General features: G+C 37.1%; 1 protein-coding gene across 1 annotated transcript; it reads left to right on the forward strand.

The window, feature by feature from the left end:
• The first annotated feature begins 1,170 nt into the window (after positions 1–1,170).
• LOC122030458 lies at positions 1,171–25,415 on the forward strand. The gene is made up of 4 exons (XM_042589668.1): positions 1,171–2,481; positions 24,144–24,365; positions 24,462–24,553; positions 24,620–25,415. The coding sequence occupies exons 1-4, from the start codon at positions 1,336–1,338 to the stop codon at positions 25,326–25,328; spliced, it is 2,169 nt and encodes a 722-aa protein (XP_042445602.1). The 5' UTR covers positions 1,171–1,335; the 3' UTR covers positions 25,329–25,415.
• Positions 25,416–25,478: the final 63 nt, after the last annotated feature.

A 25,478-nucleotide genomic window follows, 5' to 3' on the forward strand; every position in this document is an offset into this window, starting at 1 on the left:
TTTTTTTTAGTGGGAGTTAAAGTGGATTCCTAAAGCACAACAGATCAATCCTTAACTGGGATATGTGTGGACACTTAATTTGGAGGAAAATACTTATATTAAGGGATTTATGATTAAGTACTGACATACTACTGTGAATGCTTTTAGAATTACTTGGTGGGCAACTCAGAGGAAGGTTGCCCGTGAAGTTACCCGCCTTCACGACTAGTAGAGTCTGTAAAAATTTAGATATCTAGATTAGCAAATTTTTTTTAAAAAAAATTCTAGACTCAATTTTAACTTCATTACTTTATCAAATAAGATTAGATAATATAAAGTTGAACTGGGCTCGTTTAGGATGCCATATCATAACAATTTTAAATCTAGACTTAATTAGAATAATTTTGATAATTTAAAATATTTGAATTAATGTCAAAATAATTTTATTTAGTAATTTTCTTTTAATCAAGAAAATTATAATAATAATAAAATAAAAAATATTTTGGGATGAAGATCAAAAAGGGACTTTTTATAATAACAAAAAAGGAAACACTCTTTGAATATTTGCTTGAATACATATGCCATATGCATGAGATAAGATATGTTATCCAACTCCCGATGGATGATTTTGTCCGTGATTAATTTATATTTTCGAATGCCTAAATCATTTTCAAACATTCTATACATCCAGGGAAAAAAAAACAAACAACATATTAATATCAACTAGGGATTATAATTTTTTTTAATTAAAAATATAATATCCAATCCAAATAAAAAAGAGTATGATAAAACTATTAATATTTGATATCTAATCTGAATACTTGATTAAATAATATATATATTATATTATTTTTTTTAAAAAAATTATTTTTATTGATATGATGAGTAAATTATATAAATGTTTAATTTGATTTTTTTTATTATGATGTTAATTTTAATATATTTATATTAAATGATAATAATTAGTTGGAAAAAAAATTATTAATATAAAATATATTTAATTCTTTAATAAATATTGGTATGGAAATAAATATTCAATACTCGATAAATATAAGAAAAAAAGATATAAAAACCTATTCGAATCCGATCTATTAACCTCCCTAACGTCGACATATTGTGTAAAATGGAAGGTGTATATTCATGATTCACTTCTTTCTTTATTTGTATAAGCGGGAATTTCAAATTTCAAAGCAGTAATAAATGCCGCCTCTCCTCCGCTCCGCCGCTTGTGTTCACGTGACGCGATGACGGCCCCTCTCTTCTCGTGACGCTCCGTCGATCTGCTGACGCGATGACGGCCCCTCTCTCCCCGTGACGCTCCGTCGATCTGCTATCGCACGGAGCTCAACGGCGGTCATGGCGTCCCTCACGCCGGGCGTCCTCCTGAAGCTGCTCCAGTCCATGAACACTGACGCCCGTGTGGTCGGCGAGCATCGTTCCGCCGTGCTCCAGATCATCGGCATCGTCCCCGCCCTCTCGGTCCCCACTGGTGGCAGCTTCCTGCCCTCCCACGGTTTCTACCTCCAGCTATCCGACTCCGCCAACTCCACCTACGTCTCCCTCTCCGACGCTGATGCCGACGCCGTCCTCTCCAGCCGGCCCCAACTGGGTCAGCTCGTCCACGTCGATCGTCTCCAGTTCGCCCACCCTGCGCCCCGCGCCGTCGGTCTCCGACCCGTTCCCGGTGCCCGTCCCCACCCCTTCGTCGGATCCCCTGACCCTCTCATCGCTCTCTCTTCCCCCGGAAACCGCGGCTTCGTCATCCAGCCGGCCACCGCCGCTGACGCTGGTCCTCCTCTCTTCCCCTCCTTTTTCGGGGCCAATCAATCCCACCAAGTAGAAAAAAGATTCGTATTTGCTTCAAAGGAGAATGTTGTCGTCGGATTAGGCAAGAACCAGGGAGATTGCTCAGGAAAGACAACGCGATTCTCCTCCCCCGTCACAGAGAAATTGTCCGTCGTGAAGAGTGGTGCCGTTAGCGCTGATACAAAAGTGGAGCTTTCACGCGAGCCATCTCCTGCCTTGAAGGCAAACTTGCGGCACTCTTCTCCGGCAATGGCGGCAAGGGCCAACTCGAGGCAATCGTCCCCGATCCCATCCAAGTGCGAGGTGCCTAGCCTTGTTGCGGCCAAGGAGGAAAATCGGAGATCTGTGAGAGAGCCCGCCATTGTCGTCCCATCAAGGTACCGTCAGCCATCACCAGCGGGGCGGAAGTCCTCTGCTTCCCAGATAAAGAGGCGCAGCTCTGTGTCCCCAGCACGAAGGCTGTCGATCGGGTTGAAAGTGCCATCGCCGGCAACTGGGGACGGCAGTGAGAAGAAGAAATTCGGAGTGGTCGTTGCTGGGATTGCTATGGGGTCTGATGCACTCATAGGTTCTGCCAAGTCCACAAGAAAGAGTTGGGATGATTCAACCATGACTAGTTTGGTTCTGCCTTCCGAACCCAAGGAGAAGGGAGGATCGAAGAGAAAAATGGATAAAGAATCAATTTTGCGAACTCAGGTACCTGTCGAAAACTTTGCTATAATATGTTCATATGTTTAATTGTGATTCAGAGCATGAAAGAATAAACTCCAAGTTAATTGGATTAGAGAAACTTATAAAAATAAAACTTCTTTTTTAACTTCATTAGATCTAAGATTGAATATGTATAATATAATTTCAACGTGTAGCAATATTAAGATGATTGAACATATTTGAAGAACAATAATAGATTCTATAATTAGACAAGTTAAACAATTAAGACAAGGTGAAATACATGGCAGTATTAACAAGTATTGGATAAGTAGAACTGTGAAAATCAAAATTTTAGGGAAAACTCAATCAAGTGATTTTGCGTAAAGAAGGTGGCAACACCTCTCAACTTTTAATGCGGAAGAAGAAGAAGAGTTATTGTGGTTCGACGATGTGCCTACTCCACAAAAACGGTTGAAGCTTTATTAGAATTTTCTCTATTCAAGAGAATTACATTCAATGATTCTTGTGATTGTATACTATGTTTACAATGATTCTTATAAATAGTGTATAAATCTTATACCTAATAAAATCGTAACAGAATTTTGTTATGAAAAATCACATCAGAATTCTGTTATGAAAAATCGTAATAGAATTCTATTATATAGAATCGTAAAAAAAATTTATTAAAAAAAATCTTAATAGATTTTTCTTTCATAATACTCTCGCATTGACCTTTATTTAAATATGAGTTATTCGTCAATAATCTCCACCTTGATGAATATTCACCCATTTGAATAACACGACTATTTGAATAGAACTCTACCTTGATCTCTGGGTCTGGATTTCCTTCCTCTAGTATCTAGAGATATGGATTAAGTTCAAGCAATGCTAGAATTTCTGTGTGGTCATTGGCTTTGTCAGTATATCTGCAGCATTTTCTGTAGTGTGAACTTTCTCAAATTGAATTTTTCCGAAAGCAATCAGCTCTCTGATTTTGTTAAACTTCACATCAATGTGCTTGATTCTCGCATGACATACTTGATTCTTCGTCAAATAGATAGCACTTTAACTATCACATAATAACTTGACCTTATCTTGCTAAACTCCTAATTCTCTGTTTAACCTTATAAGTCATAAAGCTTCCTTCTTTGCTTCAACTGCTGTCATGTACTCTGACTTCGTAGTAGACAATGTTTAACAAATATGCCCTCTTGATATAGTGAACATGTATCTTATAGTAGACCTCCTGTCATCTAAATTTTTTGTATAGTTTGCATTTGTGTATCCAGCAACTGAAGGATCTTCCGATTGTCTACTGAACATGATGCTATAATCAATTGTATTTTTCAAGTATCTGAAAATCTACTTCATTGTATCCCAATGTGGTCGATCAGGATTTGAGAGAAACTTGCTTACCATACTAACTGCTTGCACTAAGTCTGGTCTCGTGCAAACCATAGCATACATCAGACAACCAACTGCACTGGCATAATAAACCTTTGACATCTCGTGGATCTCGTCATCTGTCTTTGGATACTGTGTATTAGATAACTTAAAGTGATGCGCCAGGGATGTGCTCACCAACTTTGCATTCTTCATGTTAAACGTATTCAACATCTTCTCCACATAGTTACATTGAGACAACCATAATCATCCTGCAACTCTATTCTTGTGAATTTCTATCTTAAAAATCTTCTTGGTTTCTCCCAAATCTTTCATGTCAAATTCTTTGCTCAATAGCCTCTTTAATCTGTCGACCTCTTTCATCTTCTTTGCAACAACGGACATGTCATCTATGTATAGTATTAAGAAAATCAGTGATTCATCTTCAAGGTTCTTCACATATATGTAACAATTATACTCACATCTCCTATATTCGTTTTGAATCATATACGAATTAAAACGTGTGTACCATTGTCTAAGAGATTGTTTCAATCCATTGAGTGATTTCTTTAACTTGTAAACCAATCGCTTTTATTCGGGTTGACTAAATCCCTCAGGTTGTGATATAAAAATATGCTCCTTCAAATTTCCATAAAGAAATGTTGTCTTCATATCCATTTGCACTAGTTGCAAATCGTGATGTGCTACCAAAGTCAACACTGCTCTAATTGTGTATGTCTTATTACTGGAGAGAATTTCTTCATAGTTAACTCCCTTTCTTTGTGAATACTCCTTTATTACTAACCGAGCCTTGAACTTCACTTCTTCTCTCTCCGACATTGTTTTTTTCTTTTTGAATATCCATTTGCACCCTATAGCTTTCTTTTCTTCGGGAAGTTCCATTAGATCCCACGTTTGGTTTTTATGCAATGACTCCATCTTTTCTGCCATAGCACTTGTTCACTTGTCCTTCTCAGAGCTGTGTATTGTCTCCTGAAAAGACATAGGATCTTTACTACTAGTGATAAGTGTATAAGATATCAAGTCTTTAAATCCGTATCTGGTGGGTGGTTTTACGACTCATCTCGTTCTGTCACTAGCTATAGTGTGATGCTTCGCGTGCTCTGAGCAAGAATCATCGGAGACTCTCTAGCTCCACCTGCCCAATAATTTTCTCCATGTTGCTCTGTGGTGTTTTCTTTCCTTCTTCTTGAGTACACTGTAGTATAATTTTTTCGTCAAACACCACATCTCTGCTGATCACCATCTTGTTTGCCTTTGAATCCTAAAACTTGAAGCCTTTAACTTCTTTCTGATACCTTAGAAAAATGCACTGTTTTAACTTTGTATCCAGCTTTGATCTTGCCTCACTAAATATGTGCATAGAGGTTGGACATCTAAAAACTCGAAGATGAGAATAATCTATTTGATTTCCTGTCTATACTTCCTCTGATACTTTATTTTCTAGTGATACCCTTGGTGATCTATTAATGAGATAATGTCATGTTAACTGCTTTTGTCTAGAAATTCTTTGCTAGCCTTTAACCTGAGACATCTTACCTTCTTAATGATTGTCTTGTTCAATCTTTCCACTACCCTGTTCTGCTGAGGTCTCTTGCAAACCGAGAAATGCCTCATTATCCCACGCTGTTCATAAAATTTCTAAAATTTTGAATCTGTGTACTCAATCCCATTATTTGATCTAAGACATGTGATCTTTCTTCCAGTTTGATTCTTCACTTCAGTTTTCCATAATTTAAATTTTGTAAAATTTTTTGATTTGTGACACATAAAGTATACTAAGACTTTTCGTGAGTAATCATCAGTAAAAATCACAAAATACAAGTGCCCTCCATGTGATGTTACACTGGCTAGTCCCGCGAGATCTGTATGTACGTAGTCCAGAATCTCCTTCGTCTTGTTTGTTGTCGTCTTAAATTGCACTTTGCTCTGTTTCCCAAAAATACAGAATTTGTAAAATTCAAGCTTGCATGTCTTGATATCCTTTAACAAATCTCTCTTGTGAAGTTCTAACATCTCACGTTACCCATATGTCCTAGCCGCATATGCCACAAGATTATACTGTTTGATTCAGACTCCACCGAGGTGATTTCACCTACAACTATAGTCTCTACCACCTTATAGATGTTCCTTGCTATTTTTTGTCTTTTCATTATCGTTAGAGCTCTCTTGCTGACTTTCATCACCTCGTTTACTGATTTATAACTATAACCAATATCATCTAGTGTGCCTAGCGAGATCAAATTTTTTCTTAGCTCTTGTATAATCTGACATCATATAGGATTTTGATCACACCATCAAACTTCTTGATTTTGATGTTCCCTATGTCGATAACTTTGCATGATGCATCGTTTTTTATCAACACTGAACTAGAATTCACTGTTCTATAGGTGTCAAATCAATCCTTGTTTGAAGTCATGTGATATGAACATGCAGAATCTAAAATCCATGCATCTATTAGCTGCTTTAAACTCGATATAACTTAATAGCATATCTCCATTACTGTTCTCTGATTTTTCCTCTTCAACTATGATCTTGTCCGAATCGCTGAATCAACGGATGCTGGGCACGTGACGCTCTCCTAGTTGCTGGCGCAGGTCTCCGACCGGTCGTGCGGAGCTCCAGCGAACCTGCAAAGAAGTCGGGCCGGGAAGGGGTTCTCGGCGACGACCCTCCGACGCTCAAGTCAGGCAAGTGGACAACAAAGAAGTGACTTCGAATATCGTAGAATGCGTACCTCCGGCGAAGTGTGAGGCCCCTTATATAGAGCTGGGAAGGGGCTCACGCACACACACAGAGGCTAATACGTGTCCTCAGCCCATACCTCAGTATGGGCTTGTCAGAAAAGCTTACCTGACTCCATACTGCTAGGGAGAATCCCGGTAGTGTACTCCGTGGACTGTTCGCAGTATTGCTACTTTATGCCTTCGGCCGAGTAAGCCACCCGCTCGGCCATATGACCATGTTCCACGAGCGTCGGAACCCCGACTCCCTCCGGGGCACCTTTGCTTTTAGTTGGACACCGGTAGCCGGTCGGTCCAACCACTTCCGGTCGGCCGGTCAGTCCACCCTTCTCCGATAGTCTTGTTAACCATTTGACCTCCACGTGGCGTTGACTTCTTGGAACGGGGGTCCCCTGTTCTTACCGCCGGATCAAACTATATTTGCAGACTTTGTCAAACTATTTTTGTTCTCTGTAACATGTTTCTTTATCTCTGGACAATCTCTCTTGATATGACCTTTGCTTTCACACTTGCAGCACGTGATCACCTTCTTCCTTCTCAACTTAGAATGAGCCTTGTTGTTGTTACCCGATCCATGTCGAGATTTACTCCTACTACGCTCTTGGTTGCTATTTATCATAAGTCTTTCTCCTTGAGAAACTTCATCGCTTGTTTTCTTCTTTTGGTGAAAACCTAGTAACGCACTTGTGATCTCCTCTAATTTGAGAGTTTTCTTACCTCACATCAACGTAGTAATCAAATTCTCGTACGTAGGAGATGAAGGTAGTGAATTCAACAACATCAAGGCCTTGTCTTCATCTTCGATCTTTATATCAACCTGCTTCAAATCACTTACAATGTAGTTGAATATGTTGATGTGCTGGCTCAGATCAGTTCTTTCTATCATCTTTAGCTCGAATAATTTTTGTTTAAGATACAGCTTGTTTGTCAATGATTTTGACATGTACCAGCTTTCTAGCTTTTGCTAAACTGCTACTGGTGACTCCTTGTCCATGACATGATACATCACATCATCCGTAAGACAAAGCCTGATTGTTGCCATTGCCTTCGCTTGAGGTTTTTTCCAATATGATCTCTCCTTGCTTTTCAATTTCCTTCTCCTAGCACCTTCACTATGCCTTATTGCACTAACAAGTTCTTAACTATTTTTTTGTCATAATATGAAGTTTCTGGTTTCGTCAAACTTCATTATATCAAACTTAGCAGAACTCGGCCCTGACATGTTGAAGAAATCCTTCAAAACACGTAACTCTGATATCAATTGTTGCAGAAAGAAGAGGGCAAACACCTCTTAACCTCTAATGCAGAAGAAAAGGAAGAGAAAAAGAGATTGCATGGAGCAACAAGACAAAGACACAAAAGGAGCAAATACGAGGAAAGAGGAGAAGAAGAAGAGCAAGAAGAAGAGTTACAGTGGTTCGGCGATGTGCCTACTTCATAAAAACGATCGAAGCTTTATTAGAATTTTTTCTACACAAGAGAATCACATTCAATGATTCTTGTGAGTGTACAATAGGTTTACAATGATCCCTATAAATAATATATAAATTTCAGACCTAGTAAAATCGTAATAGAATTTTGTTATGAAAAATCATAATAGAATTCTGTTATGAAAAACTGTAATAAAATTTTATTATATAAAATCGTAATAGAATTTTATTACGAAAAATGTTAACAAAATTTTCTTCCATAACATCTCTTGTATTAACTTTCATTCAAATATGAGACACCCATCAACAAATGAGAAAATAGATAATTTTAACACAAAGAAGGTAAATGCTATTCAATCAAAATAAAGATATATATTATGTGTCATATTATTGAATAATTGATTAATTAATAGACTAGTCATATTAATAAAAGCAACATTACATCTCATGACAAATAGTAGGGGTGAGAATGTAGCCCCAAGGGCTAGCGTAGATGGTTTTTGCAGGAGAGTTACCATAGATAAGTCAGGGTTGATTCTTAATAGGTGTGAAATACCCCATTGATTGTCTTACCCTTATATGCATGCTCTACTGTTGTTGGGCAACATGATGGTTTTATCTGTAGGTACTCTGGGTTAGTTTTGATGTTGATCAATTAAATTAAGTTAGGTCCTGTATGTTTAATACCTTGTGTCTAAGTGAGTAAGAGCTTAGGAACATAAGAAGTTGAGCGGAAGACGCAGTGAGTGAGAAGGATAGTACGAGAAAGGAGTCGACGGATTCGTTGCATCTAAGGAACAAGGAGTTATAGAAAAGTACACTGGTGAAGCTAGAATGATGTACGCAGTGCATCTGAGAAATGAGAAGTCGGGAGGAAGTTTGTTCGAGGAGAAGATCGGAATTGAGTTAGGATAAACTTAATTTCGGACAACCGAAGCATCATCAAGCGAGTGGATTAAAGAATGGTTAACTTTTGATGTTGATCACTCGAGATGCCTCGGATGACTCGAGGCACCTTGAAGACTCAAGGCGCCTCAAATGACCTAAGGCGCCTTGGATGACCATAGTTAGAGTCATTGCTGCGGATGATAGCTATGGGACTTGAGGTGCCTCCATTCACTTAAGGCACCTCCGAAGAAAAGAGGCGTTGCGACTCGAATAAGAAGCGGGAATCCACATCAACCCACTCGAGACACCTCTAATGAATCGAGGTGTCTCTAATATCGACAGTTTAGTAGAAAGATGTTGCGTGGATAACAACTCACCCTATTGGAGGCGTCTTGGATTACTAGAGGTGCTCTGGATGGCCACGTTAGCAAAACAGTCACTTCGACCAAGAGGCTATAAATAGCGTCCTAAAGTGAGTTTTGAAGTAACACGCTTTGTATTAAGTTCTGTAATTTCATTTGAAGCTTCAAACTGTTATAAGAAGTTATTCCACCTCTGACCTTGTCGAAGAAAGAGCTTGATAGTGCTTTCTACAATTTTAGATTAATAATCACGCAGGTTGTAACCAAGTAAAATCATCATAGTCTCTACTTTCTTTTGTGTTATTTATTTGTTAATTAATATATGTGTCATTACTAATGTAAGTACCCTGTGGTAGTTTTGATGTGATCAATCAAGTCAGGTTAGATCCTGTTATATTTTGATGCCCTGTGTCTAAGTGTGCAGGAACTTAGAAGTACAGGAAGTCGAGCGAAAGACGCAGCTAACGAAAAGGATGACACGGGAGAGAGTTGAAGGGCTCGGTGCGTCCGAGGAATGAGGTGTTGCGGAAGAGTACGTTGGCGGACGAGAAGGGAGTGTGTGGCGTTTCCGAAGGACGAGAAGCCGGAGTAGAAGCTTGCTCGAGGAGAAGGCTGGAAGATGAGTTCAGGTGAGCCTAATTCCGGATGGACGAAATCATCCAGGCGATCGGCCAGCGTAAGAGTCAACGGGGAGCTGTGGAGCTGCTGGAGGCGCCCTCAATGTGGTGGGAAAGCGCCTTTAACATGATTGAAAGTGCCTTCAACTACCATGGAAGACGCCTTCAACCCCTTGAAGGTGCCTTCGACTGATCAAAATTAATCGTTAGTGAAGATAAAACCTTATCTTCACTTACCTCACTAGAGGCGCCTTCCACCTTGTAAAAAGCTTATCCGCCTTCAACGAGTTGTTGTCTATTTTCTAGGTCCAGGGGTTTTTTTTATAACCCCTGAAAAATCTTATCCAAGATTGGAAGGTACCTCCAAGAAGGATTTTTAGTGCCTTCAACGAAGAAGATTTTTAGTGCTTTCTTTTGCCTTGGATTAACAACCATCTAGGTTAACCAAGTAACTCTTTTGCCTCTTTCTTTTTAAAGTTGTTCATTTAATTTGTTATTATAATTGTGCTACTAATTAGAGTTGGAACTCGAGAAATATTTGTAATTGTTATATAGGTAATTCATCCCCTCTTGTTTACCTCTAAGGGATCAATAATTAGTATCAGAGCAAGAACACTTCAGAAGGACTAACTATCGACCGAATCAAAACCAATGGCCGGACCAAGCCTCATTCGACTAAAGTTCAAGGGGGAGTTCACACACTGGAAATGTTAAATGGAGATATTCTTAAAAGCTGACTTTGAAATTCTTTTAATAATTAAGTACGATTTTGCAGTTTCAAAAGATTAACAAGGCGTAGAGAAAGAAGAGTACCTCTGGATGAAAACGGAGCAAATAGCAGAGTGGAATATCACCTTTTAAGTGTATTACCGTCTTAAGAAGTAAATCACATCGGAAGCTATATATTGGCAAAAGACCTTTGGGAGAAATTTGTGGAACTCCACGAAGGAACATTCGAAGCGAAACTCGCACGATGGGACATTCTTCGAAACAAATTGACGAACATCTATCTAGAAAAAGGTGAGAAGATAGCCAAACTGCACACGAAGATCAAGGAGCTGATCATCGGACTGGGCAACCTCGATGAAACGGTAACCAATCGGGACTTGGTACGCTATGCATAAACGCCTTTCCCAAAATCCCTGAATGGACTTCGATCGTAGATGCCTACTATATCTCGAAGGACCGACAGGTAAGTACCCTAGAGGAAATGTTTTCAACTTTAGAATTACATGAGACTTAATGTGCAGGTACAACAGTAGAGTCAAGCCAGAATTTGGCACTAAGAGCTACCAAGAAGGACGAACCTGAGTCAAACTCAGATATGGAAGGAAACCAAGAAGCGTACATGATAAGAAAGTTTTAAAAAAAATTTAAGTTAATAAATTTAAAGAATTGCAGAACAGAAAAAATCAAAGAAATAGTAAGAAGGTTCGATGCTACCAGCGTCGAAAAGGACACATAAAGGAGGATTACCCGGAACTCAAAAAGGAAAAAGGCAAAGGCCCCAAGCAAAATAAGCACAAGAATCTCAAGGCGACTTGGGACAAAAGCTCGTCATCTGAGTCAGCAATAGAAGCATACGCTGAACTAGCATTAATGGCTAATCACAAAGAATAAAGCTCCTTATAAGCGTATTGATGAAGGGGGAGCTACATCAGACGAATATAGCGAAGCAGGGGGAGAATCAAACTTCAGATCTAACATGGTAAGTGAGGTATGTCTCTAATCTCCTGATAAACTTTACTTTGATATTAAATCTATGACTAAATTAATATGCAAATTAAAAACCAAAAACAAATTTGAAAAAATAAGAAAATTTAAAAATAAAAAGAATCTTAACAAAATCTTGCTTAATAGAGGAGCTTGATAATTGAAAATTCAAAATGCTACGTTAAAGGAACAAATAGAAAAATTTTAAAATTCTGTATGCTCATATTCTATATATTATCAAGGACTTAATTGATATTTTAGATATTATAAGGATCAAATTAGAAAGTTATCACTAAAATATGTTCCTAAAAGATATTTGATCAATCCAGTAAAAAGAAACCTATATTGGATTCCCAAATCCTGCTTAGAATAAATTATTTTTTTAAGGTTAAAATTTGTAGAAAGAAAATTAAATGTTTAATTTCTTTAAAAAACTTTGTCTAGAAATGACTGTTGTTTTAATATTCAAGAAGACATAGTGTCTCGCCATAGCCTGCAAACTAATTATTGAAATAAATGTTTAATTCACTAACTGTTAAATAGTTAGCTGTTATAAAATTTTTTTTAATTTGTCAAATCTAAAAATATTTGTTATTTATTGAAAAAGGGTAGGTATTAAAATTTAAATTTTTTTTTTGAAATTATTTTCTTCTTAAGGTAACTCGTTTGTGCAAAAATATTTTTTAAAATTCATTTATACCTTATTAAAGTCTAGATTTTGTTGAAATTTAAACTTTTATTATTTCTTGGATAATCGTTATTATAGTATTTTTCTTTAAACTTTGTTTTGGACTGACTTCCAAGTCATTTTAAAGTACCTTATTTTTTTTAATGTGATCAAAGGGAGAAAATTAAGATTAAGTCTAGGGGGAGGGTAAATTTATTTAATTTTTTACACATTTTTTATTTGTAAAAATTATTATCTTACTGTTATTTATATTTGATTTACTCTAACTTAACTTGGGTTGCTCATATTAAAAAATGAGAGATTATAAGTACCCCATGGTAGTTTTGAAATGATCAACCAAGTCAGGTTATGTCCTGTTATGTTTTAATGTCCTATGTCTAAGTGTGCAGGAACTTAGGAGCATAGGAAGTGAGCGAAAGACGCAATTAACGAGAATGACGGTATATGAAAGAGTCGACGGGCTCGGTGTGTCTGAGGGACGAGGTGCTGCGAAAGAGTATGCTGGGACGAGAAGGGAGTGCGCGACGTTTTCGAGAGACGAGAAACCGGAGCGGAAGCTTGCTCGAGGAGAAGGCCGGAAGATGAGTCTGGGTAAGCCCAATTTCTGATGGATGAAATTACTCAGGTGATTGGCATAGCGAAAGAACCAACGGTGAGCTGCGGAGCCGCTGGTGGCACCCTCAATATGGTTGGAGGTGTTTTCATGCCTTTCTGTGGGAAGGCGCCTTCAACCTTGTTGAAGGTGCTTTCAACCACCAATAGAAGGCGTCTTTAATCCTTTGAAAGTGCCTTAGATCGGGCAAAATTAACCATTAGCTAAGATAAAACCTTATCTTCGCTTGACTCGCTGGAAGTGCTTTCCATCTTGTTGGAGGCGTCTTTTAGCTTCGGATAAGATTTTTCAAGAGCTATAAAAAGATCCCTTGACCTAGGAAATAGAGAATAACTCAAGTATTTATTTCTTAACTTACTCCTAAACGTTCAAAAAGTGTAAGAAGCTTATCCACCTTCAACGAAGGAAATTTTTAGTATTTTTTTACCTTGGATTAATAGCCATTTGGGTTGTAACGAAATAACTTTTTTACCTCTTTCTTTTTAAAGTTGTTCATTTAATTATTGTTATAACTGTGCTACTAATTAGAGTTGGAAGTCGAGAAAGGTTTGTAATTGTTATACAGCCAATTCATCCTCTCTTGCCGGCCTCCAAGGGACCAACAACTAAATGTAAATTAGCAAGAGAAAGATTAAATTTTTAAGTTGTAGGCTATTCACACTCTCTAGCCATTCTATCGGTCTAATCGATCTTACAAGTGGTATCAGAGACCGTTCGCCTTAAAAGGGCAAACTGCCGACTAAAATAACAAGGAAGATGGTCAGATCAAGCTTTTGCCCACTAAATTCGAGGGGAAGATCATGTTGTGGAAACGTCGAATGGAGGTATTTTTTAAAACTGATTTCGATATTTTACTAACTATAAAATATAATTTTGAAAAGCCTAAGGATGAGAACGGAGAAGAAAAGGAAGTACATTTGGAACAAAAGGCAATAGATCGAGTTTATGACAAATGGTAAGGTCAAGTTGTATCTTCTAAGCGTATTACCGCCTCAAGAAGTCAACTGAATCAGCGTTAACAATTTTGCCAAAAACTTTAGAAGTTTTTGGAGCTTAATGAAGGAATCTCAGAGATCAAGTTACCTAGACGAGATGTGCTCCACAACAAACTCAGTAACCTCCAACTGGAGAATGGTGAGTTAATTGATCAATTATATGTAAAGCTCAAGGAGTTGATCACCACACTCACCAATCTTGGAGAAACAGTGTCAAATCAGGATTCCCTCTCATATGCATTAAATGTATTTCCAAGAACCTTGGAATGGACATTAATTATAGACTCCTACTACATCTCTAAAGATCTCAAGATAAGTAATTTAAAAAATTTATTTTCGACTTCAAAACTTCACGAATCTCGATGATCAACACTAAGAAAAGAAAAGGAGTGAATTAGAATCTAGCGTTTAAAGCTAAGAAGAACGAATCGGATTTAGAGTCATTTCTTGTTGGAGCAGTGGGGGCCGGCAAGAGGGGGGTGAATTGCCTGCAAAATTAAAGATACCTTCCTCAATACTTTCAACTCAAAATAAATAGCAATAATAATAAAGTAATAAGACAAAAAGAATCAGAGAAGACCAGAAGTTGACTTGTTTACAACCAAAAAATGCACTAACGATTTCCTTCTCTGAAGGCGGATAAGCCTTTTACACACTAAAAGCTCAGAACTATTGCTAGAAATGAATACAGAGTTGATTGCTTGAATTAATGAAAAGATCTGGATCAAGACTTTATTAAGCCTTGGTCGGAGCACCCTGAAGGGTTTCGGGCGCTTTGGGGGGATAAAATTTTATCCCCCAATGTTCAGATCGAGCTTTGACTCGATCTGGTCAAAATCCAACTCCGGGCGCCCCGAGTTGTTTCGGGCGCTCGGACATGAAAGTTAGCTCAGTTTTGATTTTTGGTCCGGGCCTTTTGCTCTGTTTTCAACTCGCCTCGGTCCGGGTCTTTTCTACTCCGGCTATATTTGTTTGGGTGATCTCGTTATTCGGAATAGGGCTCATCGGAACCTGTCTTTCGGTCTTTTCCTCGAGCAGGCTTCCATCCTGGCTTCTCATTCCTTGAATGCCGCGCACGTTCTTCTCGTCCACTGGTGCACTCTTCCGCAGCTCTCTCGTCTTTCGGACGCACTGAGCTCGTCGGCTCTCTTCCCGTGTCGTCCTTCTCGCTAGCTGCATCTTCCGCTCGACTTCCTGCGCTCCTAAGTTCCTGCACACTTAGACACAGGGATCAAATAACAATCAGGACTTAACCTAATTTGATTGATCACATTAAAACAACCACGGGGTTCAACAATCTCTCCCTTTTTGATGTTCATCAACCCAAATTCAAGTTAGGATATAAAAATAAATAGTAATTCCAAAGAAATTACTAACTAACAGTTTAAGCATAAAAATTGTAAAAAGAAATTTGCAATACCAAAAAAAATTTAATTTGTCAATTTTCCTAACTCCCCCTTAACTCGTATACCTACTTCTCTTCCTTTGATCACAGCAAAAAGAATTGGGTAAAAAAAAGTAAAAGGTAAGGGTTTTTTTTTTAAATGAAATTTTTTTAGAGAATGTTTGAGAAAATCAAAAAATTTCTGAGTAGAAAAATCAGTTATTTTCAAAAATATTTCTAGGAATTTCCTTAAGATTTAGCAAAAATTCTAAGTTAATCCAAGGTTTTAAGTATAAAAAAATTCTAATTGTTAGAGGATTTTTTAACTTAGGAAAAAATAGTTTTAAATATTTAAAAAAAAAAAAAATTTAAGTTAAAAAAATTTTTGCAGGAGAATTTTTCTAAGAATAAATTTTAAAAAAATTTAACTTAAACAAAATTATTTTCTCAAAAGATATTTTTGAAAAAAAATGTTTGAAGAACTTTTACAAGCATTATTTAATTCTAATTTTAATGCTTTTCAAGAAAGTTAATTAAACATTTCATTTCTATATTTGGCTTCTAGGCAGTGGCGATGCACTAGGCCTTCTTGGTTATTAGAGCAACAAGCACTTTCTAGTCAAAGCCTCATAATGAAATTCACTGTTTAATTTTTTCATTGAAAACCTTTAACTTTTTAAATTTAATCTAGCAATGGTTTTGGAATCCAGTAAAGGTTCTTTCATACTGGATTAATTAGAAACTTAGGGGGTATATAGTTTCTTGGAACTTTCCTAAGTTGTCCCTGATGTTTTCTAATATACCAATTTAATTTTCCAAAAGTTCTTAGTTTGATTTTGGAAATTTACTTAAGCATGCATGATTATTTTTCAACTTCTCAATTTCAATTTTTAATCTTTCACTTTCTAATTTTAAATTATCATACATTTCTAGTGGGCATGCTTTTGTTAAGTTCAATTTCAATTCAGCATTTTGTTTTTCTAATTTTGCTAGATTTTTCGTAAGCACTTTGATAAATTTAAAGGACTGAGTAGGGGTGAGATCGCGTACTTTACTTACCTCTCTTGGTAATGCTCCCCCTTTGTTGCAGCTTTCTTCTTCTTCTGAGGATCCTCCCCTTTCATCTATACTCATCTCCGAGTCAGAGTCATCTTCAAGGAGATGGTTGGCCATCAGTGCTACTCCAGAGAAGGCTTCGACTTCTGATTCGGATGATGAAGAATCATCCCAAGTGGCATTCAGACTTTTGCGTTTAGTGGATATCGGTCTCTCAGACTTATCCTTTTTCTTTAATTTGGGGCAGTCATCCTTGATATGTCCTTCCTCGTTGCAATTGTAACATAGAACTATCTTTTTATAGTGTTGATGCTTTTTCGACTGCAATCTAAATTTGTTAGTTTTAATAAATTTATTCAATTTTCTTACCAGAAGAGCCGTTTCAGTTTCGTCGATCGATGCTTTAGAATCGAGATCGTCCTTTTCGGCTTGTAGGGCAATATTGAGGTTCGTCTTCTCCGTTTGTTTTGGCTATGCGATTCGAGACTCGTGAAGTTTAAATGTAGAGAATAAATTTTTTAAACTACTTACCTCAAGGTCCTTAGAGGTGTAGTAAGCATCTACTAAGGGCAGCCACTCTGGAGTTCTTGAGAAGGCGTTGAGCGCATATCGGATAGAGTCTCGGTTCGTTACCGGTTCTCCGAGGTTGGTCAGTTGAGTGATCAACTCTTTAATTCTTGCCTGGAGTTGCGCTACCTTCTCGCCGTTGTTCATCCGGAGGTTCGTTAACTGGGTCCAAAGGATGTCGCGCTTCGCTAGCTTTGCTTTTAAGGTGCCTTCGTGGAGCTCCGGGAATTTGTCCCAGAGGTCTTTGACGGAGTTGTAACTTCCGATCTGACTTACCTCCTGGGGCGGCAGAACGCTGGGCAGGTGAAATTCTGCTTTTCCGTTGGCCACGAAATTGGCCTGCTCCTTCTTCGTCCACTTGTATTCTTTGTCTTTTGGTGCTGTATATCCATATTTCATTATTAAAAGGATATCAAATTCGGTCTTAAAAAATACCTCTATTTTTCGCTTCCAAGTAGCGAAGTCTCCGTCGAATTTCAGGGGATGAATGTTCGCGCCGGCCATCGTTATGATCTTTGTGCTTCAGTTGGCGGTTAGTCCTTCTGAGGCTATCGGGCTCTGATACCACTTGTTGGCGCAGCGGGGGCCAGCAAGAGGGGGGTGAATTGCCTGCAAAATTAAAGATACCCTTCTCAAGACTTTCAACTCAAAATAAATAGCAATAATAATAAAGTAATAAGACAAAAAGAATCAGAGAAGATCAGAAGTTGACTTGGTTATAACAAAGATAGTTGTTAATCCAAGACAATGAAAAACGCACTAACGATCTCCTTCTCTGAAGGCGGAGAAGCCTTTTATACACTAAAAGCTCAGAACTATTGCTAGAAATGAATACAGAGTTGATTGTTTGAATTAATGAAAAGATCTGGACCAAGGCTTTATTTATAGTCTTGGTCGAGGCGCCTTGAAGGGTTTCGGGCGCCCTGGGGGGATAAAATTTTATCCCCCAACGTTCAGATCGAGTTTTGACTCGATTTGGTCAAAATCCAACTCCGGGCGCCTCGGGCTGTTCCGGGCGCCCGGAGGTCCGGGCGCCCGGGATTGACCCGAGCGCCCGGACATGAAAGTCAGCTCAGGTTTGATTTTTGATCCGGGCCTTCTGCTCCGTTTTCAGCTCGCCTCGGTCCGAGTCTTTTTTGCTCTGGCTCTGTTTGCTTGGGTGATTTCCGCTATCTGGAATAGATCTCACCCAAACCCATCTTCCGGTCTTTTCCTCGAGCTGGCTTCTATGTCGGCTTCTCGTCCCTCGAACGCCGCGCACATTCTTTTCGTCCATCAGAGTACTCTTCTGCAACTTTCTCGTCCTTCGGACGCACCGAGCCCGTCGGCTCCCTTTCCGTGGCGTTCTTCTCACTAGCTGCGTCTTCCGCTCGACTTCCTGCACTCCTAAGTTCCTGTACACTTAGACATAGGGATTGAATAACAAGCAGGATCTAACCTAACTTGGTTGATCATATCAAAACAACCACGGGGTTCAACACTTATCTAGTAAGAAAAATGAGTCAATTTTTTAAAACTAACGATTTTGATAAGAAATAGGCGACAAAGCTAGTTCGAAGGAAAAAGAACAGAGACATAAGATGCTACAACTGTGACCAACAAGGTCACGTCCAGAACAATGGTCCAAGAATGAAGAATAAAGGAAAAGAAAAGGACAAAGGGTTAAGAAAGTCCAAGTAAATAAGTCTCAAAGCGATGTGGAGTGAGTTGTCGTCAAAAGAATCTGAGATCGAATATACTGGACTATCACTAATAGTGAACCATCAAGAATCAAACGACAAAGACACCTCAGTAGAGAGCATCAATGAAGCAGAAGCATCCACTTGCGAGTTTGACACAGTGAGGTACAACTCTTACGCTCCGATAAATTATATGATGTAATAAAAATGTTATATAGATCTTTAGGTAAATCTAGAAGCAAGTTTCTTGAATAGAAAAATGAACAGTAAAAACTGAATTGGAAAATACATGCTTAGAACTAGAAAAGTTCAAAAAATGAAAATAAAAAATTAAAAGAAATAGTGAAAACTCAAAAATTAGAGATCAAACAATTTTCTACAAATTTAAACTCATTTTTAATATTCCTATAAAACATGTTAGAAATTATGAATGACTTAATTGGTATTTAAGAAGTTATAGGGGCAAAGTTAGAAAATTTTAAAACCTTAATATTCCACGAAAATATAAGTAAATTCAATAAGTAGAAATTTATTTTGAATTCCAAAATCTATTTTAACCTATTAAATTATCTTTATTTGCATGCTAGAAATTTACTTTAAATATTAGTAAAATTATTTTTCGTAAAATTTCTGTTCAATTTTCTTTAGGTTTAAATTTTTTGTGATGAACAAATGTGTTATGTTAGTATAATTTTTTTTAAAAAATTTAAAATTAAATATTTTTGGCGATTAATTTTTGAAAAAATTGATTTTTCTATAAATAACCATTATATTTTGAATATTCAAAAAAAAATAGTAAGTTGGTTTGATGTTGAAATTTATTTTTAAATATTTATTTTCAAAAATACCTATTTCTGCAATGAAAAATATTTTCTCTCTAACAGAAAAATATTTTTCTCATGAAATTTTTTTCCATAATCAGTTTGATTATGTTTAACATTAATAAAAAAATTCAGTATTTTTCAACAATTAAAATTAATTTTAAAATTATTTTTGTCAAATATATGGTTTAATTCTTAAATATTATTTTATTTGTAAAATAATTACAGTAAAATTATACAAACTTGCATCACCTATTTACATCTGTTGGAAAAATTTTCAATTTTTTTATCTACTATTTTCATTCTTTTTAAATATTTTTGATGTGATTAAAGAAGGAGAGTAGTGTTAAAAATAGTGTTAAATTAAGAGGAGGACTTAATTACAAAACATTTACGTTATGATTGTATAATTGTTTTTAATTGTTTTTTTTCATATACAATTTCTTATTTGTTTACCCTAATTTTAGCTCGGGTTGATGTATATAAAAAATGGGGAGATTGTAAGTATTTTGGGTTAGTTTTGATATTGATCAATCAAGTTAAGTTAGGTCCTGTGTGTTTCATACCTTATGTCAAAGTAAGTAGGAATTTAGGAATATAAGAAGTTGAGATGAAGATGTAGCGAGCGAGAAGGATGACATATAAAGGGAGCCAACGAGTCGATGCATCCGAGGTATGAGGAGCTGCGGAAGAGTATATCGGTGGAGCGAGGACGAACACGGTGCATCCAAGGGATGAGAAACTGGGAGGAAATCTACTCGAGGAGAAAATTGAAGTTGGGTTCAAGTTCAACTCCGGACGACCGAAGCATCACCCATTCTGATATTGACCATTCGAGGGGCTTCGGATGACTCGAAGTGCCCTGAAAACTCGAGGTGCCTCAAATGACCCGAGGCATCTCAGATGACTAGAGTTAAAGTCGTCGTTGCGGATGACAGCCGTGGGATTTGAGGCGCCTATGTTCACTCAAGGCGACTCCAAAGAAAAGAGACATTTGATGCGCATAAGAAACGAGAATCCACACCAGCCCACTTGAGGTGGCTCCGATGAGCTGAGCCACCTCCAATGGTGAAAGTTCAACAAAAAGATGTTGTGTGGATAACAACTCATCTTATTGGAGGCATCCTGGATCATTGGAAGCAACCTAGATGGCCACGTTAGTAAAATGGTTAATTCTACTAAGAGGGTATAAATAACATCCTAAAGCTAGTTGTGAAGTAACACACTTTGTATTAAGTTCTGTAATTTTATTTTGAGCTTCCAATTGTTGTAAGGGGCTACTCTGCCTCTGACCTTGTCGAAGAAGGAACTTGATAGTGCTTTCTACAGTCTTGTATTAACAACCTGTTAGGGGATGCCTGATGTATTGTGTGCTTAATTAACATGTTTCGCAAAACATGCAACGGAAACAAAAAGACTATAATAAAACTATTTTATTACAAAACACACACCACATGCATACAGGATACAACTCACATAGACATAATCGTAAAACAAAAACTTAAGAATAACAATTATTCTAGGTGTAGCACATTAACTTAGCGACGTAGACCTCACCTCTATTCATATATATGTCGAGTTCTTCAAGACAACTCCGGTGAGCAACAAAGTTCGCCTCCGATTAGTACTAGCCAAGCATGGAGGCGATGCGATCCAAGAGAAGGAAGAAGAAACAAAGAAACTTAGGAAGAAAACCATCCTTGGCTTCTTGGTGGGCGGCGGTATAGAAAGGAGGGAGCGGAGGGAGAGGTTAGGTTTCAAAAACTTAAACCAACGAATAATAAATTGGTTCTTTAAATTTCTCTCTTCTATATCAATATATAGATTCTCTTGATAAGTTGGTTTAAAAAGTTCAAACCCAGCCCAAAATTCCTTAACCAAAATTTGGCCCATTGACCTCTTGGTGTTTGGTTCACAACTAAACCAATTTGGTTTAAACCAAATCAATTTGGTTTATTACTAAACTAAATAGGGTCTAATTTTTCAATAAAAGATGTGGTTCATCCGTGCTTCCGTTCCCATAAAATATCTTCCATATTTATCTTTTGTCTGGTCCAATCAAATATCTTATCTTTTGATCTAAAAGTCAAATTCTTAAACTTGTTTTATATATCTTTTAGATATTCGTAGTACATGTGACCCAATAGATTCTCGATTTATCTTGATCGTCTATAATTAATTATTTAATTATGAATTGATCATGAGTGACACTTAGTAATACATCATGATTTTCAATTAACCGAAAAATCACAGTTGATTCTAGAACTAGTTCTGAACCATTGAACAACTACAGTGAGTTGTGATTTGTTTCTTTCACTCGTTTTATATCCACTTGGTGCAGAACATGGTTTATGTGTCTTTCCCCACTAGGTTGACTATGTCACACATAGCCCAGGTAACTCATCCCGTGGATTCAAATTACTCCTACATGTATCTAAGAGTCTCATACTCTTAACATGTGAAGCTTTGTAAAGACTTTGAGCTATAATCCTGACAAGTGACCATTGGATATATGTCTTCTCACAAGGAGCGGTGAATTTTTTGTGGGTTATCCAAACATCTTCGGGCACTTCGACTTATATCCAATCATCTTTGGCCCACATCTTCAAGGCGATGCTTTGCTCAAGATGCCAAAGTATAAGTCTCCATGATCAAGTTGAAGGAAACTTGCACTCGAGCTGCATTAATAACTTCATAAACATATTCATATATGTAGAGAACTATATGAAGTCTTACAGCAAGTCACTCCAATGAACTAGTTATCATAACTAAAATCCATGCTTAACTCCTGACATTCTAATGTCTCCAACTAATGAGTAATAACTGTTTGGTTATATCAAGGAGTATAACCTATGTTAGTTTCATAGAATTGGTGATGTTTGAATATATCAATTTATTGACTAGGAAATATTTTAATACTTTCATAATTACATATATAGAGATGCTCACTACTTGTGATTCAATCACAAGTTCTTTTATGTCATGAATCGTATTGCGGACATTCAATAAGTAAGTTTAAGAGCATTCAATCACACAAGTAAAGTGCACTTAAATAGTGAATATTTATTTATCGAAATAAATAGTACAAATTATAAGGCGATTGAATGTGTCTGTCATTGCTAAAAGTAAGTTAGCAAGAGAAAGATTAAATTTCAATTTTCTACCAGGACCTATATCACCTTTTGCCACAATAAGTGGTGAGAGGGATTTAACTTAAAAGTCACTAGAGTAACAAAAAGTATTTTCCTCTTATGTATCCCCTTGCTAGTATTCAAGCTAAAATCTAGAAAAAGTTTTCTAGATTTGACGAGTTTGTTAAAATCAATTCAATTTGACAATTTCAAACTATTGGTCTTTATTCTTCATGATGACTATTGGTCTTTATTCTTCATGATCTATGATTTTTGTGACAATCAGTCTTTATTCTTCATGTTCTTTGTGAACATTTGTTTTTATGGTTTAACTTGAACAAGTGGGAGATTTTGGCATTACTGTGCTAGAAACGACGCTCATCATAAACCACCTCCAAGAAATTACTACTGCGATAGTAATGTAAGGTGATTAATGCTAATAACTTCATGTCGTAATAGTTATAGCGTCCAAGTTATAAAAGAAGAAGACAGGAAGAAGAGAAGATGAACGAGAGAGTAAGGTTCAATTCTGGATTTGGTTCATGAAAGTTGAAGGGTTTTTTGGTTTCATTTGTGATTATTCTTCTGACGACAAGATCTTCTCTGATTTCTTCTCCAAAGAGCACTGTAAGTTTTATTTACAGATTCATGAATTATGTATTTCACGCTTTAGACGAACACTATCCTCATACATACAACAGAAATTGTTTGTTTGTGTAATGCTATAAGAAGGTAAATGGTGGAGTGATTATGTCATCTTAATTATTTTTAGGCTACAGTAAATTTGTAAGTAGATACCAATTCCAATTAAAATTAAGAGAAATTGCTACAAAATTATTGGCCTATTAATTTCTTGACTCGAGATTCAGTTTAGTCTCAATTAAAATTTGACGTGTCCACTAGTTTAGGCCATTCAAGCATCATCTCGTATGTTGGGTTTTCGAACCCCAATTTGTTCATCTCTGTGTTTTAATCAAAGAAATAGGCAATCTTCCCTAAGCTGATCTTCATTTCTACCATTTGAGCATGTGATTTGGGCATCATTTATTAGTTTTTTTAAAAATCTAAACTGCATGAATTCTAAAACACAAAGAACTCACATATAGAAAATACAAGAACAAGAAGATCTAGTTTCATCAATTAAATATGACATAAAAAATTAATATATAAACATAAAGACAAGGAACCTGATTGAAGAATCATTATCCTTGTCCTAGTGTCATCATCCCTATGGAAGAAGATCCAGCGGAAAGAAGAGGGGCTTAGGGGTTGACGACGTCGAAAAGCTTATTATCGATGGGGAATAAAAAATTAGGTCAAAATATCCTAAACCCTTGGGGGCCTCTTATTTATATAGGAATCTAATCCGTTATCAACCCATAGATGATAACGGATTAGGCTAAAAGATTCTATACATTGAATTCACATCCAATAATTGAAAATCCAATAAACATAAGTTAGAACATTTTAAAAAATTCGGAGTGTATTCATATGTTCAATTTACAAATAATTCACTAACCTTTCTTTAACATTTAAGTTAAAAGAAAGTTTTTAGGTTTGTGAACATATAGTCCTTCTCATTCAGTGTTTAAGTTTACAATTTTGACTGTTTTAGGTTGCAATTTCAAGGCGACTGAGTGATGCTGAAACAATGGAAATAAGTGCTATGGAGTTGTGTTCCATGCAAACGCCAAGAGCAACCAATAAGTCTGACTCCTCAACTTCGTCGGAGAAGTCAAGCAACATGGCCACAGGAATTACACTTCATGATAAGAAGTGGACTGATGGCAGCATATCTTTCGACTCCATCCCTGATCACCTTGCAAGATTAGGAAAAGTATGCCTTGATCATTCTTTTGCCTTTCATGATGAACAATCAAGAAACCCAGTAGTTTGTTTGTTTGCTGTTTTGATTGTGCATTGACACATGCAGGAGGCTTTTCAAAGAAGAAATGTTGCCTCTATAGCTGCAGCAGATGCTCTGGAAGAAGCCTTGGTTGCTGAATCTCTTATCAGGAATCTTAGGTAACCTTTTATATATGTTGTTTCGATAAACCATCGACTAACTTAGCTCCTAACTCCCATTTGCAGCATGTTTTCTGAACTCTGTTCATTGTCCCAAGCCAACAATCCTGTGCCAACAATCAACCGATTTCTATCAACTTATGACGACGTTCTAAGGTGTAAAGCTGTCGCTAAATCTCTCTCAGCAAGCCGCAACGATGATGGACTAAAGGATGCAACTCCAACCGAGCAAGGCAGATTGGCCTCCCTCTGGGTCCAGGCAGCATTAGCCACTGACCTCAAAGCTATCCATTTGCTGAACACTGATACCGAATGCCCACTAAATCAAAAGGCTTCCGAAAAACTTGCATCCCCACAAGTCGATCATCCTCAGAGAAAGAATGTGCCAAAGAAGCACTCATCAACCAGAAAATGTCACTCAAAGGGTCTTTCCATTGCCTCAATTGGCACTTGGACTCACGGTGATGGTGCACATGAAGCTGTGGATTTTGCAAATATGTTCAAGTACGAAATGCAAGCTTGGTTTCTGAAGTTTGTAGAGGAAGCAATTGAGGCTGGATTTCGCCTTTTCGGCGAGAACTCTGACGATAACAGAGTTGCAGCAGTTTTGTCACAGTTGAAAAGGATAAATGATTGGTTGGATGGGGTTGGGAAGACATCTGAAGGGGAGGTGCTGAAGGAAAAGATTGAGAGATTGAAGTGCAAGATATATGGGTTTGTTATTGGCCATTTAGAGCTTGCTTTTGATACAACAATTTCACTTGCTAAAGCTTAATTAAGATTTTAGGCGATTTATTTGGATTGTATGTATGAACTGTTTGTTATTTGTCATAAGATTATTGTGATTGATCTTCTTGCGAGATGTAATTCCTTGTTTATGTGTAACTGTTTTGGTTCTATTTTATGTTTATCAAGAATAGATTAT

The sequence above is a fragment of the Zingiber officinale genome, chromosome 1A (genome assembly GCF_018446385.1).
Source record: "Zingiber officinale cultivar Zhangliang chromosome 1A, Zo_v1.1, whole genome shotgun sequence".
NCBI lineage: Eukaryota > Viridiplantae > Streptophyta > Magnoliopsida > Zingiberales > Zingiberaceae > Zingiber > Zingiber officinale.

Bases quoted from the DNA above. Each gene is read 5' to 3' on its own strand.
- LOC122030458 (XM_042589668.1), top strand. From the start codon at position 1,336: ATGGCGTCCCTCACGCCGGGCGTCCTCCTGAAGCTGCTCCAGTCCATG. The intron at 24,366-24,461 runs GTATGCCTTGAT...TGACACATGCAG, and splicing joins ACCTTGCAAGATTAGGAAAA to GAGGCTTTTCAAAGAAGAAA. The intron at 24,554-24,619 runs GTAACCTTTTAT...TCCCATTTGCAG, and splicing joins TCTCTTATCAGGAATCTTAG to CATGTTTTCTGAACTCTGTT.